Here is a 17,825-nt window from a genome sequence, read left to right on the forward strand (position 1 = left end):
CGTGGGAGGGAGGAGGGAGGGAGGGCGGACCGAGAAGAACCTGGGGAAGGGGGCGGGGCCTCGCCAGGCAATGGATTGGCCGCCGGGGGAGCCGGCAGAGGGCTCCTCCTCCAGAACCCGGAGTGATGGTCGCCACCAAAGACCCCAGAAAGCGGGGAGGGGGCGGGCATTGCTAGCTGATGCTCAAAGTGGTTTATATAGAAGAAGATGGTTCCCTGTTCCCCAAAGCGCATACATTCTAAAAAGAAACAAAAGATTCTCTAAAAAGAAAAACCGCCCCTGAAGGAATGCTCTGCTGGGGTTAACAGCAGCCTTTCAGCCCCACCTCCATGAAGATGCAGCCTTTTCCCACAGTGTGTGCAAGTTCTAGGTGGGCTTGCTCTCTGGCTTCTCTCCCCAGTTCTTCCCCCTGGTCCTCCCGCTCTGACCCTCCTTTAATTTTTCTTCCAGGTGTATTACACCAACCTTTGTGGCAGCTGGACCAGGACTTCATTTAAGCCAACACTCCCAGAATTTGGCCCACACGCCTGCCAGCTGCCATGTCCCCTTTCTTTCCCCTGCCAGTCCTGCTGGTGGGAAGAAGGAAGCTGGCTAGAGGTGGAGGTGACATCCAGCCTCTTTCCCCCCCACACCAACCGCACCATGCACTGAAGCTGTGGCCTTGCTGCTGGCCGTGCTTCTCAGTCACGGCAATAGCTACTTGCGGTGGCAGCAATGGCTCCGGCCAGGCAGTGGGGCTACGCAGGCTGGATCTGGTTGGAAGTTCCGCACTCCGGGACTAGAGCATAAAGCCGCTTGCCAGTTACACCCCCAGTTCTAGAGGCATGGAAGATGCATTGTCCTCCATAACTGGTCTGGTGTCTGGGCAGGCTGTGGGACAAATTCTGGGAGTGTTGGCTTAAATGAAGTCCTGGTCCAGCTGCCACAAAGGTTGGTGTAACACACCTGGAAGAAAAATTAAAGGAGGGTCAGAGCAGGAGGACAAGGGGATAAGGATAATGGGGAAGAACTGGGGAGAGAAGCCAGAGAGCAAACCCACTTAAAACCTCCACACACTGTGGGAAAAGGCTGCACCTTTTCTTGCTGGGCTGGGCAAAATAATGTTCGGTACTCTAGTCGTGAGCTTCTAAGTTACACAGAATGCTTCATCAAGCGTAAAATGTTGCAGGACTTTTTAAAAAACAAAATTCAGAACTGCACAATGATATGTGAATGTAATTCCACACACCTGTGCTATTTTCCTTGTCTGTGCACATTAATTTTGTTGCCAAGAGTCACGTTCCATGACATTCAGAAGCCTACATAGAGTGGGAGAAAATCCTCAACACTGGGAATTTCACAGCACTATTGCAGAGGATTGTGATATTCATTGGAGAAGATTCTCTGAGGCGCAGCATTGGAGACTGAGAGAAGCATCTTTGGCAGAGGGAGGAGAAATTGAGATGCTTGATTGGGGTCTTGGTCCTAGAGGAGCTGGGATTACTCACTTGACTTTTCTCAAGGTGATCAGTCACTTGTGACATTTAACAACAGAAAACGTTGACATAAGTTGAATATTTAAACTGCACAGATGCTCTTTTGGAACTGCACTTTTTTGTGGGGAGGGGGAGTTTTGTGTCTGGTTTCACATTTTTAAAAGCCCTGTAATGGTGTTTTGAAAGGATGAGATTACACACCCAGGCAAAGGTCAATGGAGCATGCTGCTTTATTGGATTTATTTATTGCAAGCTGGGGCAGCTAGCATCCTCATTCTCTTGCAGTTCAGTTCAGTTCAGTTTTATTTCGGTCTCTGACTAGCAATACAAACTAGACAGATAAAAAACTTTAAGCATTAATAACAATTCATGCTAAAGTAAAATAATTGCATTAAATATTAGAGTGTGTCTATTAGCCACCACACAAAATTTGGCTATATGATATGTAACATCAGAATCATGTTCAGCAAGAAGAAAGAAAGAAAGAAAGAAAGAAAGAAAGAAAGAAAGAAAGAAAGAAAGAAAGAAAGAAAACCTCATCTGAACAGCCTGGAAATCTTCTTAGTAAAGGAGCTATAAGAGAAGTATGAGAATTTTGACAAATCGTACAGTAGACTAAATCAAGAGCTATACACTCAACTGCTCCATCTCCACATGGGCATACCTGTTCCTCATAAGGAATCCACTTAAACCTTTCCTCCAGAACTGCTGATGGGAGAGCATTAAAACGTGCCACTAAGAACATCTTTCTATACTTAGGCACCGTTAACATGCTAAGGTACCTAGCTGGTTTGGAGTTACATATTTGGTTCCCAAGGTAAAACTTATTTGTAACATAACTTAGATCGTTGTGGTGTACAATGTCTCAGAGCCTTTATTTGAGGGCTAATTTGGCACGTTCATGGCCCCACTCTATCAATAGCTCAGGAGAGAATCCAAGTGAATAGAATTTCTTCATTATTAGTAATTTCCATTGTGATTTAAAGCCATCCTTCAGTATCAAAGGTGCCAAATGCTTAGGGAGAAAAAGAAGCTTTAACCATAAATTACATACTGCTAGCCAGACCCTGGTTTCCACACTTGGTATACCTGCCTCTAAACGTAAAATTAGGCACACAGCAAGGCACTTGAAATAAGCTTCTCAAAAACTTGGTTTGGGTTGATTCTAAGGCCACCAAATTGGATTATAAGGTGATTGGGGTAACATATAAGAGATGGACTAATACTTTAGCTTTATTTAGTTTGTTAGCAGCCAGGATAAACTGTTCACCTCTAGTCCGGAAAGAAACCATGATTGCTGAAATACTTCTTTGGGCATTTTTGCATTACACACTTTTTATGCATATTTATTTATTTAACATATTTGTATACCACCCAAAACAGTCTCTGGGCAGTTTACAGTAAAACATTTAAACTACCTTTTTCTTGGAAAACTACTCCTAATTATTTAAAATGGTCAACTTGCTTGATTTTAAATCTGTCAATACTCCAATTCAGCCTTTTAGGAGACTTTGCAAACATAATGATGTTACCTTTTTGGTATTTAACCTACAAGGTATCTCCCCTGCAGTAGCATACAAGAGCCCACAATGCTCTTCTTATCAGAGATAAAATCACAGCATCATCTGCATAAAGGAGCACAGATCTGTGCTTAGATGCTAATGTTGGTGATCCAAATTACTTAGTCTCTTCACCAAATAATTTATATAAAAATTAAAAGTGGGACTAAAATGCAACCCTGCCATACCTTTCTGGATAAGAATCTCTTCTGAAAGTTGTCCATGTGCATTGCATCTAATTTGCAATTGGGTGCTCTCATACAATTAAGAAGAAGCCATCTCTGATCAATGGAGGAGGCTTTAAATTTTTGCTAAAGTTTCCCCCACGAAATTTAGATCAAAGGCAAACAAAATCCGCAAAAGTGGCATATAAGGCCGAATGAGAATTTTGAGTGTATTTTTCTACCAAATGACAAAGGACCAAGCCATGCTCTAAAGGTGACTGGCCAGACCGAAATCTGTCTTGCTTCTCTGCCAGAATCTCTTCCATCTCAAATCAGTCAAGCAGTTTCTCATCTAAATGGTGGGCATAAATCTTACTAATGATTTTTAACAGCAACATATATTTATATACTGCTTTTCAAAAAAAGTTTCCAAAGTTGTTTATATAGAGAAATAATAAATCAAATCAAATCTTTATTGTTACTGTCATTCGACCACCAAAACACAAAGTACAAAAGCTTTACATAAAAATGAACATAATAAATAAACAAGATGGATCCCTGTCCCTAAAGGGCTCACAATCTAAAAAGAAACATAAGACGGACACCAGCAACAGTCACTGGGGGGCGGGGTGCTGTGCTGGGGGTGGAGAGAGCCAGTTACTCTCCCCCTGTTAAATAAAGAGAAGTGCCATGTTAAAAAGGTGCCTCTTTGCCCAGTTAGTAGGGGTAACTGGGCAATTATTGCCCTATAAGCTTTAATAAGCTTATAGGGTGATAATTGACTGGATAATTATTATGGCCAATTCCCATTCTTCAGGAATATGGGCCATCTGATTAATAAAGGTAAAAAGAGAGGCAAAAATAGGGGTCCAGCACTCTAAATTATTTTTAATTAGGTTAAGTGGGATAAGATAATTCCTAGGTGCTTTGCCTGGTTTTAACTGAGTTATCGTATTGGCTACCTCTGCAGCTGTAACTGGAGGCCACTCAGGGAGAAAAGCAGGCCCAGTCTCCATCTCAAAGGAGCTTTCTACTCCCTCGGTGTATAAATAATGAAAATGGGCTTCTCAGACTGCAGCTGAAATATTACAATTCAAACAGAATGGGCGGCAAAACCTAGCTAAATCTTTTGCCTTGGCTGCAGTGATCAATTACTGCCAGGCAGCTTTTGCTGTGCTATTCTTTCTTTTTTACACAGTCAGACAGGTGTTATTGACTGGTTTGTTTTATCCAGACATCGAGTCCTTCCCAAGTACCTGGAATGGCTGAATTTTATTGTCAATTGTTATAGATATCGTTGCAGAATATAGGTGATTTCTGTGGCCACTATGGTGTTGAGGTGCTCTTCAAGGTCTTTTGGAACTGCACCCAGGGCGCCAATTTCCACTGCAATTATTTTGGTCTTTTTCTGCCACCGCCTTTCAATTTCAATTTGTAGATCTTTGTATTTGGTGATTTTTTCTATTTCTTTTTCTTCTATTCTGCTATCCCCTGGTATTGCTATGTTGATTATTTTCACTTGTTTTTCTTTCTTCTCGACTACAGTTATATCTGGTGTATTGTGTGGCAGATGTTTGTCTGTTTGTAGTTGGAAGTCCCATAATATTTTTACATCTTCATTTTCTACAACTTTTTCAATTTTATGGTCCCACCAATGTTTGGCTACAGGTAGCTTGTATTTTTTGCAGATGTTCCAGTGTATCATCCCTGCTACTTTGTCATGCCTTTGCTTGTAGTCAGTCTGTGCGATCTTTTTACAACAGCTGATTAGGTGGTCCACTGTTTCATCTCCTTCTTTACAAAGGCGGCATTTGCTGTTTGTTGTGGATTTTTCTACTTTTGCTCTTATTGCATTTGTTCTTAGTGCCTGTTCTTGTGCAGCCAGTATTAAACCCTCTGTTTCTTTCTTCAAGTTGCCATTCTTAAGCCATTGCCAGGTCTTGGTGATGTCTGATTTTCCATTTATATTGTGCAAATATTGACCATGCAGTGGCTTATTTTTCCATTTTTTCTGCTCGGTTCTTGACTTGTTCTTTCTTGTAGGCCTGCTTTGTTTCATTGGTGTTGAATAGTTTCTCGTTCTTGACCATTTGAAGTGCATCTTCTTCACTGTCCTTGATATATTCTTCAAGGCCTCTTTTCTCCTCCTCTACTATTATTATCATTATCATTATTATTATTATTTAGCAATGATGTAGACTGTTTTTTCTGCACGAAACAACTTTGGGGAGTCATAAAGGCTAGATTCTCCCTATATTCCTCGAAAGCTCTAGGGTTCTTTTAGTATTATAACAATCTGAATCAAACCAACCTTTAGAGCGATATGGCTTAAGTCACGTTTTCTTTTTACAGATATGCTGCATAATAGATATTGGAATGTTTGTGTAAGCTTGCCATACTATAACAAAATATCCTCCTCCAACTCAGATGTCATAAGTAAGGAACAAATTTGCAGAAGCCTCTCTGAGTGTAACAAAGTTAAACAATCCTGATTTACCTGTTCAGACTGCCTTATTCGGGAGAGTCTAACCTCAACGACTGTATTAGGTCTATAATTCGGGTCTGCAAACAGTTGGCTGCTAATGGGGCTCAAGTACATAACAGCTGGGAAATGGTCACAGTCTGGATGTGAAACAGTTTTAAATTTATCCCCCCACAAAACTAGCAGATCACAAGATATTACTTTATAATCATATACTTGTTTGGCCCCCACCCTAGAAAGTAAATTCTGCAGGACAATCATCCTTTGTAGTGCTATTTAACAAACAGAGATCTACATTATTAAGAGCTTGTGCCATACAAAAGCCTGCATAATTACACATGACATCCTTAAAGTGGCGAGAATGTAGGAGGGCATTTCTTCTTGCTCAGGCAGATGTCACTTAAATTTCATGAAGAAGGCATGATCATTAACACCCAGCTATAGATCTCCAATCTGGAGCTTAGTACTTAATGGGGGGATATAAGCATTAACCAGCAACAAATTATGGTGCTTTTATTTAATTAAAATTGCAAGTGCATAATGCTCAAAAGATACTAATCTAGAATTCATTGCCAGCAGAAAAGCAGAAATTAGTATACCAAAACTGCCTTTAAATCTTTCCACCACCTGGGGGGAACAGGATGTATAATCATTCACTAACGGTTCCTTGATCTACATTTCAATCCCACAGTATCCCAGGACATCAGCACCAGTGCACGCTGAGATGTAAAATGAGATTACACACCCAGGCAAAGGAGCAGCACACTGCTTTATTGAGTTTACTTATTGCAAGCTGGGGCAGCTAGCATTCTCATTCTCTCTCTCTCTTTTAAATTCTGAAGCAAAGCTCTGTGTAATACAGACGTTCGCTTCTGGCATGTTGCATGTTAATCAGTTATTATCAGTTATTTGCCTCCCAGCAGAGCTCTAGATGCTTGTTTTGAACTGTAGACCAAGAGGAAAAGCTGCTCTTTTTATCCTCAGAGACATTCTTTATTCTGTAGCATATTTGACTCCTGATCCTTGATCCTGGGGTCAGGGGAAAGCCCCTGCATATTTTAGGGCAGGACAGTGCCTGGCTCAGAAAAGACCTGAGTTCTCTGGGCCTCACCCCAATATTAACCCTACTATGTTCCTCCTACTGCTCCGCAGTCATTGCTGAAGTTGTTGCTTCCCAGGGTCCTGTTCAGGGGCGCACCTAGGTAATTCTGGTGCCTGGACCTTCCTGCTGCAAGCCCCCCTCCCCCCCACCACAAGCCCCTCCCCCCAAAACGAACCTCTGTTGTTGTTTTGAATTTCAGCCGCCACATGGCCGTGGGGTGGCTGCCAGGAGTGGGGTGGCTGAGCCATGCAGCCCTTCTCCCTGCCCCCTGGTGGTGGCCGGAGCAATGCTGGGACTATCCATTCGGCCCAGCGTCTCTTGCTAACTGCGAGGTGCACCTGCACAGTTGAGAGAGATCATCGCAAGCCCGTGATGTCACAGGTTTAAGTTTGGTGCAGTATCTTGATCAGAGCTTCAAAAGCTTCTTTGTCAACATTTCTATGAGAACAGCACAGACACATCATTCCCAGAGAAAGCCTCTCTCTCTCAGCATTCTTTCAGCATAAGCACCCCATTCTCAAAGTCCAAAGTTCAGAGTTCCCCAAAAGAATCTTCTGGTCTATGAACAGGCCTGGTATCCATCTTAGGTGAGGGTCTGACTGTCCCTGATACAATCTAAGCTGAGTCTGCTTCACACACTACGTAGGACTCACTATCAGGGTTAAAATCATAGAAAGTTCGAACTGGGAAGGCCCTTCGAAGTCTTCAGCCCCCTGCTCAGTGGGGGATGGCAGGCGGCTGGACAATCTAGCACAAGAACATGAAGAACCTTGCCAGATCAGGCCAAAAGCCCCCCTAGTCCAACATCTAGGAAGCCCACAATATGGAGATGAAAGCTTGGCCTCTCTCCTCCCATTGCAGCCCTGCAGCTACTATTCTGAGCTTGGATATAGCCTATAGCCCTCAAGTCTAGTAGCCATTGATGGACCTGTCCTCCATGTATTTGTCTATGCCCTGCTTAAAGCCATCCAAGATGGTGGCCATCACCACATCTCATGGCATAGAATGTCATAGGTTAATGATGTGCTGTGTGAACAAGGACTTACTTTTGTCAGTCCTACATTTCCTGGCAGTCAGTTTCATAGGATGAACACTCTGCACTACATCAGAGGATGAGCTCGCATGACTGAATGCTGCTCTGTACAAAAAAATCACTCAGTGCAGAAGATCATTACGTTACATGACATGAGCCCATTCTGAAGGGGCAGAACTCTTGACACAGGCTGACCATCTCAGGGAGAACCGGGCATCTGCTGCTGCATCACACTGCTGGCGCATGTTCAACTTGTGGCTCACTAAGACACCTACATCTCACTCGCATGCACTAGCCCTGGACTGGTTTGGACAATCTGGCTCACCACATGTGATAGGGAAATGTGCACCCTGTGCCGCCTTCTGGTACACTGTGACACCTCTTCCGGAATGTGTCAGGAATCAGCTTATCAATCACTTTTCTACAGCTAATACTCCTGCCTTCTGCATATTCTCACAGATGTAATTGTACTGTCCTGATATTTTGTTGTGCTGGTGTAACATTAAGGCTTTGGGTAGGCCTTGTGCTCAGTCCTGTCTACTTGTTTGTCTTGTACAGCAGTCTGTAGTATTAGGCTGTAAAACTTCAGACCCTTGAGGTGGAATGGATTCCTACATCTGTCTGGAAGATTTGGCTGATGAGAGCGCATAACGAGAACATGCTCTAACAGAGAAAGAGATAGAACATGCTCTAACAGAGAGAACATGTTCTAAATGGCATAAGGAACATAGTCATTAATACAGTGTACAGACTGACTATGTTGAACTTTCATATAAACTATCAGCATTTGCTCACTGCAAGCCTAAAATCTATCAGTTACTCTGTTTTTGAGCAACCCTTAGGCAGGGCCTCCTTAAGTTCTGGTAATAAGATTTAAAATCTGATTAGAGGAAACAGTTAAAGCACAGCTTTCAACAGTCTTGTCTTAATTTCTTACTTGTACTGTTTGATTGTTAAATGTAAAAATGATCAGCCAGAGTACGGTAGTGGACTGACAACTGTTTTGTGCATATGGTGTTGGTGTTGGGTTTTTGCATCTCCCATGGTTAATTATGTCATTTATGGTCATGTTCTAGAAATGAAAATGCAGACAGAGACATAAAGCAGAGAATTAGTCTTTTTGTTTGCTTTTCTGACTGATGAAGATCTCTGTATTGTCCAAAAGGTCACTAATATGTGCCAACAGAAATTAGTCCACTTAAATAGTGGGCACTTGTCATGAGCATTGTGGCAATCTCATTAAGTGTCAAATCAAACAGTCAAGTCCCAACAAGTTTTAAATAAATTTATTTATTCCAAAGCATGCAAATAATGCAAGTGTAAGGAGGCAGGATATTGCAGGCAGAAGATGGTTCAGATTAGGGTTGCCATATTCTGGTTTTCCAAATCTGGGTGCCTAATTTGCATATTATGTAAATTGGCTTGAAAATAATCTTGCAAATTAGCAGCTGCACTTTCCAGTTGACTTGTATTTGCTCTGGATAACTACCAACAATAGTTGGGGAAGATATCTTTGCCTGACCATGTTCCTTGACATATTAACAGCAGCAATAGAACAAAATAAATAAATAAATAAAAATTGCACAGCTTTTTAATTAAGGCTGCAATTCTGTACACACTTATTTGAGAGATCTGATTGAAACCAACAGTGCTTACTTCTAAGTAGGCATGCATTGAATGTAAAGCCAAGAAAGTCCTTAAACATTACAATACACAGCCTGGTAGGCAGGCAGTGATTTACATAAAAAGCAAACTATCCTCTCAGCTGCCAGATAGAGATCTCCTGCTGATAAAAAAAAAAAACAAAGGCAACATTCCTCAGGGGATTAAGGTACTTGTAAAAGTGAAACCTGCCCAGTGAGCCTCCTGTGCTACCTCTCTTAATACAAGTCCAGCAGTTGAGCAGAATAGCTAAGACTCAAAACCAACCCACCTCTGCAAAACTAGCTGCGAACTACATTACAGGGTTGTTGTAAACCACTCTCTCCATCTCAACCTGACTTTCAATCTGTGATATTAACACACACTAGATTAGAGCCTCCCCATTTCTGACAACTTTAAAAAAGTTTTTAAAGACACATTTGTTCACCCAGGCTTTTAATTAAATTACTGTTTTAATAGTTTTAACATTGTTTTTAAATTTTAAGATGTTGAAATGTTTTAACTCTTTCTGTTGTCATGCAGTTCTTTTACTGTAAACCACCCAGAGACTTACGTTTTTTTGGGGGGGGAAGTCAAATGAATAAATAAATAATACATTGGCCATGAGCCATTTTCTAAGTTTCACCACTCCTAGTCTGAAATATACAGATAATGGATTGTACTGTCATTGGAATGTACATTGACAGGTTTAGTTTTTAAATGTTTAAAAACTAAAATGTTTTTAGTTTTTAAATGTTTAAAAACTAAAAGTAACAAATTTCACACAAAATTAGACCCGAGTCAGAAAGAGCAAGAATGTCTCTATTTGCTGGTTTGTTTGTGTGTTTATGTGTATAAGGGAAGACACGTTTCTACTCAATCACAGCTATGTTTAATAATCCTGGATTTTCTACGAGCAGCTTTAACTTCCTCTTCAAGAGAGATTTCACCAAGGTAACCCCAGAAATCCCCCTCACTACTGCACTCTGGGCTTCTTCTAACTCCTGTGTCGTCAGATGGAATACCACATAAAACCGGAAACCAGGAAGTATCTGGCCCAGCTACCTCCTGGTTTCCTTCCGCTCTAGTCTTTCAGCGGCTGCCTGTGAAAAGGGATGTTGTGGGGTTGTTGTTTTTTTTTAATCTCTGTGATCGGGACTCCCCCACCCCCCCGTATTCAAATATAAAGCCTCCATTGGCCAAAACGCACAGGAGGGCGTGACCCTGAAGCGGCCTAAAGAGGAGTTGTTCCCCATTGGTTGGCTGGGGGAAAGGTGGGGCTAAGAATCGGAGTCTCCCGCCGTTCCTTCTCCCCAGCATGGAGAGCCGGCGGCGCCCCGGTGTTGGAGTCGGTGTGGTGATCACTAGTTCCGCACACCCGGGTTGCGTCCTCCTCGGGCAGCGGAAAGGCCTGATCGGCGGTGGCACCTTCCAGCTACCTGGAGGACACTTAGAATTCGGGTAGGGCGAGACATCCCCGCGGCTTCCTCCTGCTCGGGCTGCGGAAATTGGCGATTCCCAAGTAGAACTCATCACGCATGCGTAGTGACCTTTTCACGAGTTTTAAAGAGCAATAGTGGGGATTTTTAAAACAAGACCCGAAAGCTGGTGCATGTTGGCATGGATGTGAGGGTAGCATATTAGAACAGCAAGGATAAAAACTCCTTTTGGGGTTTTGACTTTGGGAAGGTGAGTCAATATCTAAGAGGCTGTATGTGTTAATACTCTTGTTTCAATTGTGATGAATTAATCTGGTCAGATTAAACCACCAATCAGTTCAACAGCAAAAGACAATTCTGCTGCAGGTGTTGCTTCCATAAGTTTTCAGCAGTGGGGGCTAGTGACTGGACAAGGTCACTGCTTTGTCCAGTCCAATGCTAAAGGTGACTTTTCTGGTTTGTTGTTACCTGTGTCATTTCTCCCATGTTCTCAGCCCTTGTAAACAAGTCTGACGTCTGAAGAACTATCACAAGGAAATACTTTGATTTTTCAGGAAAAGAAGTCTAACTGAAGCAGTACTGTTTTAGAAGATGTTTTGTTTTTCTGTATTTAAGTTAACATTTGAAGTACAGACATAGGGCCAGTTCTACTGCAAAATTAGGTATTGGGGCCCCATTGTACAGCTAATTTCCTAAGAGTGTTGTTGGCACCTTGATCCCTCAGCAGCTCCTCTGCCTCAGCTAAGGTTGGCAACAGTCTAGAACAAAAGAAAGAGAACTAACAGCCTCCAAGCAACTTCTCCTTTCCTAATTTTTATTTGCCTAATTTTCAGTGCAGGGTGCATCCAATGAAGCTGATTGGCAGGAGATTTAGGATGGAGAAAAGGAAGGACTTCTTCACACGATGTATCATTAATCTAAGGAATTCAGTGTTCAGAACATACACTTTCATTCAGAAGGTCCTAGGTTCAATTTCTATCAGCAAGGTTCTTGGATAGCAGAGCTGGGGAGGAGCTTCAAGGGGCATAGCGCCCCTACTTTGCACAAAGAAAGTGCCAGATCCTTGAGCTCTTCATGGCTGGTCTCTCCTTTGCTGCTCCATGGCTCCTGCCTCCTCCTCTCTCAGTATTGGCGGAGGGCAAGTCTGTCTGAAATCCCATTGTGGAAGAGTATGACTTCTGACACACACTCCCTCTCCCTCTCTCCTCCTGTTACTGTTCTTCTGCACAGACCTCAGCCCAGCATGATGCCCCCCACCCAATGCTGTGGCCCCCTGCAGTTTCTTTCGGTTGCAGTATGCTTAAACTGGCCCTGCATAGACACTTGGAAGTGCGCAGTAGTTACTTCCATGATCAGTAAATGTTCACCCTATTTGCCTCAAAAATACAGTTTCCGGGTTAACGTTTGTACAGTAGAACAGGGATGAGCAGATTTGTAACCTGTAGTGCAGAGATGTAAGAAGCTTGCTGGTGGTCCCACTGCTGCTGGTGTGTGCCAGCAGACAAGGGCCCCCCCCCCCCCACACACACCTTGTGCAATGTTGGCTATGCTGCTGCTGCAGAGGATGGTGATGATGATGATCAGGGGCGTAACAAGGCTGGCGTGGGCCCGGAGACAAAATTTTAAAATGGGACCCTTGCTGATACAAACACACACACACTTCACAATATGTAGTCATGTGACTTTCCTCTGGGGGGCCACTCGAGGCGTGGGGGCCCCCAGGCAGCCGCCTCCCCCTGCCTAATAGTAGTTATGCCCCTGATGATGATCATCATTATTCTCATTACCATTTGTATTAGTACCCTGTGGTCCATGGATGTCCTTGCTGTGCAATCTGATTGCCACATCTTCCCTTCCCTTCTCTGAGGTTGCTCAGCACTTCTGTGTCCTCCCCAAGCCCCCTGCATTGCAAGCCACCATCCCCTTCTGCTTCCTGAACAATGTTGACTCCGGAATTCAACGGCCATTGCACTGTGACCCAGCAGGGCATTCCACTGGATTCTAATTATTTATTTATTTGATTTCTATACCGCCCTTCCAAAAATGGCTCAGGGCGGTTTAATGCACTGGACTTCTTTAGATGTCATCTTTTAAAAAGAGATTTGTTTTTTAAGTGAGTAAAAAGAGCACTCCTCTTTTTCTCAAAAGGAATTTCCCCAAGAGTACTCCTGCAAGCCCTGTTCTGGCATTGGCAGGCTCAGGAGGCTTACCCCACATGCTGTCCACATTTGTCTGTACAAACAAGCACGGTAGAGATGAAGAGGTTATTTTTATAGTTGGAAGGATAGGGAAAGAATCTCTTCACACTTGCAGTGTTTGTCTTTTCAGAGCACCAGTTGTAGTAGTGCTTGTGGGTGTTCTCTTGGGAAGCTGACAATAGGAATGTGTATGAACCTGTTTGGAGGTCCTTTTACAGGCCTCCGAAGAGGTTCAAACACCAGGCGGTTCAGGGAGTTCAAAGGGGGGGAATAAGTTTAAGGGTGGGGGAGGGTGCACTTACCCTCTCCACTGCGTTTCCCCCACTGGCTGGAAAACTGGTCCCTCCTGCCACCCCTTAGATAGGAAGTGACAGGAAGTAGCTTGTTCACACGTCGCGCTGGCGCGCATGCACCAGTGTGTGCACGTGCTACTTCCTGACACTTCCGGTCCAAGGAGCAGACGGAGTGGCGGGAAGGTATTCTGATGCCCTGCTGGACTGGTTTTCCAATGAGTGCTGGCGGGGTGGGGGAAGTGCACCCTCCTCCGCATTTAAAGTTAACCCCCCCCACCGCCAGTTCCGTGCACATCCCTACTATACAGCGACCCTTTTAAAAAAATGTCTGAAGTGGGCTTAAGGAAGAAGATGCAGGTGACAGTGAGCCAAGCAACATGGTGGAGGTCATGGTGGTGAAACCTTTCTTCCTCTTAGTGACTGCTGCTGTGGACCATCTACCACAATCTACCTCCCACTATGTGAGATGGAACTTAGTACTGGATATATAGAACATAAATGAGATAATGCTTGCCCACTTGCTGCATATTGCACACATGAAGCAATATGTGTTCTCCCCCGTTAAGTCCTTTTAAGACTTGTGAAGAAGATGGGAGAAGCTGCAAGCATTCAGGAGTGCCGTCCTAAGCATGTTCATGTCAGCCACCTAATGGCGCAGCGGGGAAATGACTTGAATAGCAAGGCAGAGGTTGCCGGATCGAATCCCGCTGGTGTGTTCCCACACCTCTCTTGGGCAGCAACGATATAGGAAGATGCTGAAAGGCATCATCTCATATTACGTGGGAGGAGGCAATGGCAAACCCCTCCTGTATTCTGTCAAAGAAAACCACAGGGCTCTGTGGTTGCCAGGAGTCGACATCGACTCAACAGCACACTTTACTTTAAGCATGTGCATGCAGAAGTCTCACTGAGTTCAATGGGATTTACTCTCTAGTAAGTGTGCATTGGATAACAGCCTTAGTCTTTCTGTGTAACTACTGTTTACAGGGTAGTCTTGTGTTGCCTTTAAGTGACCAAATATATCCTACTCCCTCCCTATACTATCCTTTTAATAGGCCCAGAAAACTGGATGGCATACACATTTTTAAATGAATGAGGAGAATTAGAACCTGTGGGACCAATGTCACCGAGATAGTATCTCTAGATGCTACATGGCTGTGGGCTGGCAAATAGGCTTGGCCTTTCTGCTGCTTCAAACAGGCCCCATTCTGAGCAGGCCGTCTCAGAGATCCATACAGGCCCAGGCCACTTCCAGCTCCTGATGCCCCGAGCTGTAATTAAAATAAAAATGACAACTTGGGATGTTCATGAACCTGTTTTTGAGGCTTGTTTTGAACCTATTTATTTTCTAATGTTAAGGCCTCCTTTGAGCTAGAGGCCCAGGCCAAATGGCCCTTCTGGACCCCCGACTGATTGGACCTGCTTCTGAGAGGCACTAGAATGTAAAGGTTTGGGGATGATGTTTTTCTTAACTTTCTCTTCTCTTGTCTGTCTAGTGAAAGCTTGGCAGAATGTGCAGAGAGAGAGACCTTGGAAGAAACTGCTCTACACCTAACAAATATCCGCTTTGCTTCAACTGTAAATAGTATTAGTTTGAAGAATAAGTACCACTATGTCACTGTTCTAATGAAAGGAGAGGTGGATATGAATCGTGAATCTGAACCGAGGAATCTAGAACCGGATAAGAATGAAAGTAGGATGTTTTACTTTTTAATGAACATTGCTAGTTTGGAAGCTTCTATACCTATACGAACACTGTTCATAGGTTTAATGTAAAGCTGAAGTAGTTCATTTCAGATATGATTTTTCTCTTGCATATGGCATTCCAATAATCTTTACACATCATATGGTGAGACTAAATATGCCTAAACTCATGGAGGTGCTTTTCATTTATTTATCCATATCCTAATGAGAGTAGAAGATCTGCAGTGATACAAACAGAACTTATATGACCTCTTACTCCATCTACGATCTCCCCCCCCCCCCCAAGTTCTGTACTGCTTCCAAACCTCACCATATCAGTATAGCTTTTGAAGGAATAAAAAGTAGGTAGCATTGTCAAAGGTCTCTAAAACAACTGGTTTGCTCAAGGATGTGGGTGGGTTGGTGGTTCGCATCTTTCATGTGACACTTGATTTATCATTTAGTATGTTAAGGCTCACTCATTTTCACTAGTTAGGATATCCTTAACATTGGAAGCAGTATGGAACAGTCTATCCTTCTGGCTTCACGTATGAATCTTGAGGAAAATGCTGGGATAGAGGCAGCTTTTGGATGTTTCCTGCTGCAGGCAGATCATGGGTGTCCTAGAGATTCCCCTCTACTCTGTCACATGAATTCTTTCAGAGTGCACCCAGCCAAGGAGACCAGGAGTGCTTGAAATTCCTGCCAGGAGGCTGGTTGCCTCTGTCGCAGCTAATAAGCTGGAAGTGTCCTGGCTCCCAGGTGAGCATTAGACAAGATAAGCTGTTACACTCTGCTGAAGGGAGTCATTTCTTGATACAGTGGAGTAAAAGGAAGAGTAGAGTTGCTGTTTACTGTAGTAGTTTAAATCTGAAGGTTCACCCATAGGGGTTGTGGATTTTAAATGAAATGGCATCACCTTCCCCCTCTCTCTTGCAGGTTGGGAATGGGTAAAGTGGGAAGAGTTTCCATCAGCAGATAAGCTGTTTTGGGCTTTACGCTGCTTAAAGGAGCAAAATTACAACCCTTTCGAAGAAGACTTAAATCACCTCAAAGGATACACGGGAAATCACCTTTATGTAACAGAAGAAAGTGTGATGTAACAGAAGGAAGTGAGAAACAGATGAACTGTGTCGGAAAGGCTTGTTTCACAGAGATCTATGTTTTAATATAATAAAGCTCTACCTGATCCCTGTAGAAGACTGCATTTGATTTACCTATACGAGTCCAGTGTTCAGTGTTTGTAAGTTGTCTTTTTTGAACAGCTTTTTCTGGTGCCTGGGTGGAAGAGGTACCATCAGAAAAAGATAATTTAATACAGTGGGTTTGGGGAGCTGTGATTTCATTTAGGCAAAAGGCCCAAATGCTCTGTGTCTGCCTGGGAGCTACAGTGGGGTTGCAGGAGAACTACAGCATGCTTGATCTATGCAGCCTTGATTGCCTTTGACATCAGTAGCCAACAAAACAATTCTCTATTAACAAATCACATATTTACATGATTACAAACTTCCCTAGTACTGCTTGAGTAGAACTGAGATGAGAAGGGCCTAGAAAAGGGAGGTGGAGAAACCATAAACCCCAACTCAACTATTTTCTTGAACTTTCCAATAAGGATAATCTATGCTAAATGACTTTTCTTAGTCAATGATAGGTGTCACCTACACACCTGTACATTTTTCTTGTGGACTGGATCAGAGGTCTTTGGCAGCTACCAAGATCCACCAGTCAAGGACATTACTAGGAAGCATTGATGGGAAAGCAAGAAAAATAAGAGTGGAAATTAGCAGCAGGGAAGTCATGGATGGAAACCATCGTTTGGCTCCAAGGAGAATAAAGCATCACTTGTTTTGTACCTCAAAAGGGAACTCTTACTGCAAGCATTACATGGTGAGAAAGAACTGATGGTGGTAATGATGGTCATACTGCCCCCTCAACTGGAAAAAATATAGATCACCTCAACTACACAAGAGGAGGCAGACACCCGCATAATCTTGCTTGTCTCTGAGACAGGATAAGATAGAACCATTGTCATAAGCACTGATACAGATATACTGACAGCATACTGACCTTGTCCCAGCAGTGAGCTTTGGATGAAAGCAGGCACATCCAAAATTCAACGATACATTGATGTGCACAAGGTTGAATGCTCTAATGGAGTAAGAGATGGATTGCTGGCATTTCATGCCATCACAGGATGTGATACTACAAGCCAGCTGGCAGGAATTTCTAAAAGGTCTGCTTGGAAAATCTTCTGTGAAAGTCCCCTTTCTCCTGTCTCAGTTTAACGTCTCTTACAAACCAGGTGCTGGCCAGAGCAAAGGAATTTATATGCAGACTGTATTAACCTACAGTCAAGAGACAAACATTTGGAGACAAAACCAATTCACACCCTGTGATGTTTGCAGTTCAAAAAAGGAATAAAGTGCAAACTTGAAAACCTGCCAGCCATACAAGATGCACTACTTCAGCATATCCACTAAGCCACTACCAAATTGTAATCTGGCAAAATGCAGTGGTGGCAAATCCACAGATACAAAGTCCTATAAATGTGCCATCCACTTTCTACTAAGGCATACTGTTGCCTCTACTTAAACAAGAGGCCTTGCAGCTGAGTGCTTTAACATCACAAACTGTGGTTGTACAAGTAGGTGGCCCCATACGTATGTAACGCCAAACCGGAGTAGAATGGGGCAGAGGTTGGCATTTATATACGTTCAAATGCGTGAAACAGGTTTCATGGCAAAAGCAACCTGTGG

General features: G+C 43.2%; 1 protein-coding gene across 1 annotated transcript; it reads left to right on the forward strand.

Moving 5' to 3' along the window:
* Positions 1–10,552: 10,552 nt before the first annotated feature.
* Positions 10,553–16,269, forward strand: NUDT15 (nudix hydrolase 15). Its single transcript, XM_053293086.1, has 3 exons — positions 10,553–10,917; positions 14,883–15,079; positions 16,009–16,269. The coding sequence occupies exons 1-3, from the start codon at positions 10,775–10,777 to the stop codon at positions 16,170–16,172; spliced, it is 504 nt and encodes a 167-aa protein (XP_053149061.1). The 5' UTR covers positions 10,553–10,774; the 3' UTR covers positions 16,173–16,269.
* The last annotated feature ends 1,556 nt before the right edge of the window (positions 16,270–17,825 follow it).

Source organism: Hemicordylus capensis, chromosome 1 (assembly GCF_027244095.1).
Source record: "Hemicordylus capensis ecotype Gifberg chromosome 1, rHemCap1.1.pri, whole genome shotgun sequence".
In the NCBI taxonomy this organism is placed as follows: Eukaryota; Metazoa; Chordata; class Lepidosauria; order Squamata; family Cordylidae; genus Hemicordylus; species Hemicordylus capensis.

Excerpts from the sequence above, each read along its gene's own strand:
- NUDT15 (XM_053293086.1), top strand. The coding sequence starts at position 10,775 with ATGGAGAGCCGGCGGCGCCCCGGTGTTGGAGTCGGTGTGGTGATCACT. Across the intron at positions 10,918-14,882 it reads GGAGGACACTTAGAATTCGG|TGAAAGCTTGGCAGAATGTG; the intron begins GTAGGGCGAGAC and ends TTGTCTGTCTAG. Across the intron at positions 15,080-16,008 it reads AGAACCGGATAAGAATGAAA|GTTGGGAATGGGTAAAGTGG; the intron begins GTAGGATGTTTT and ends TCTCTCTTGCAG.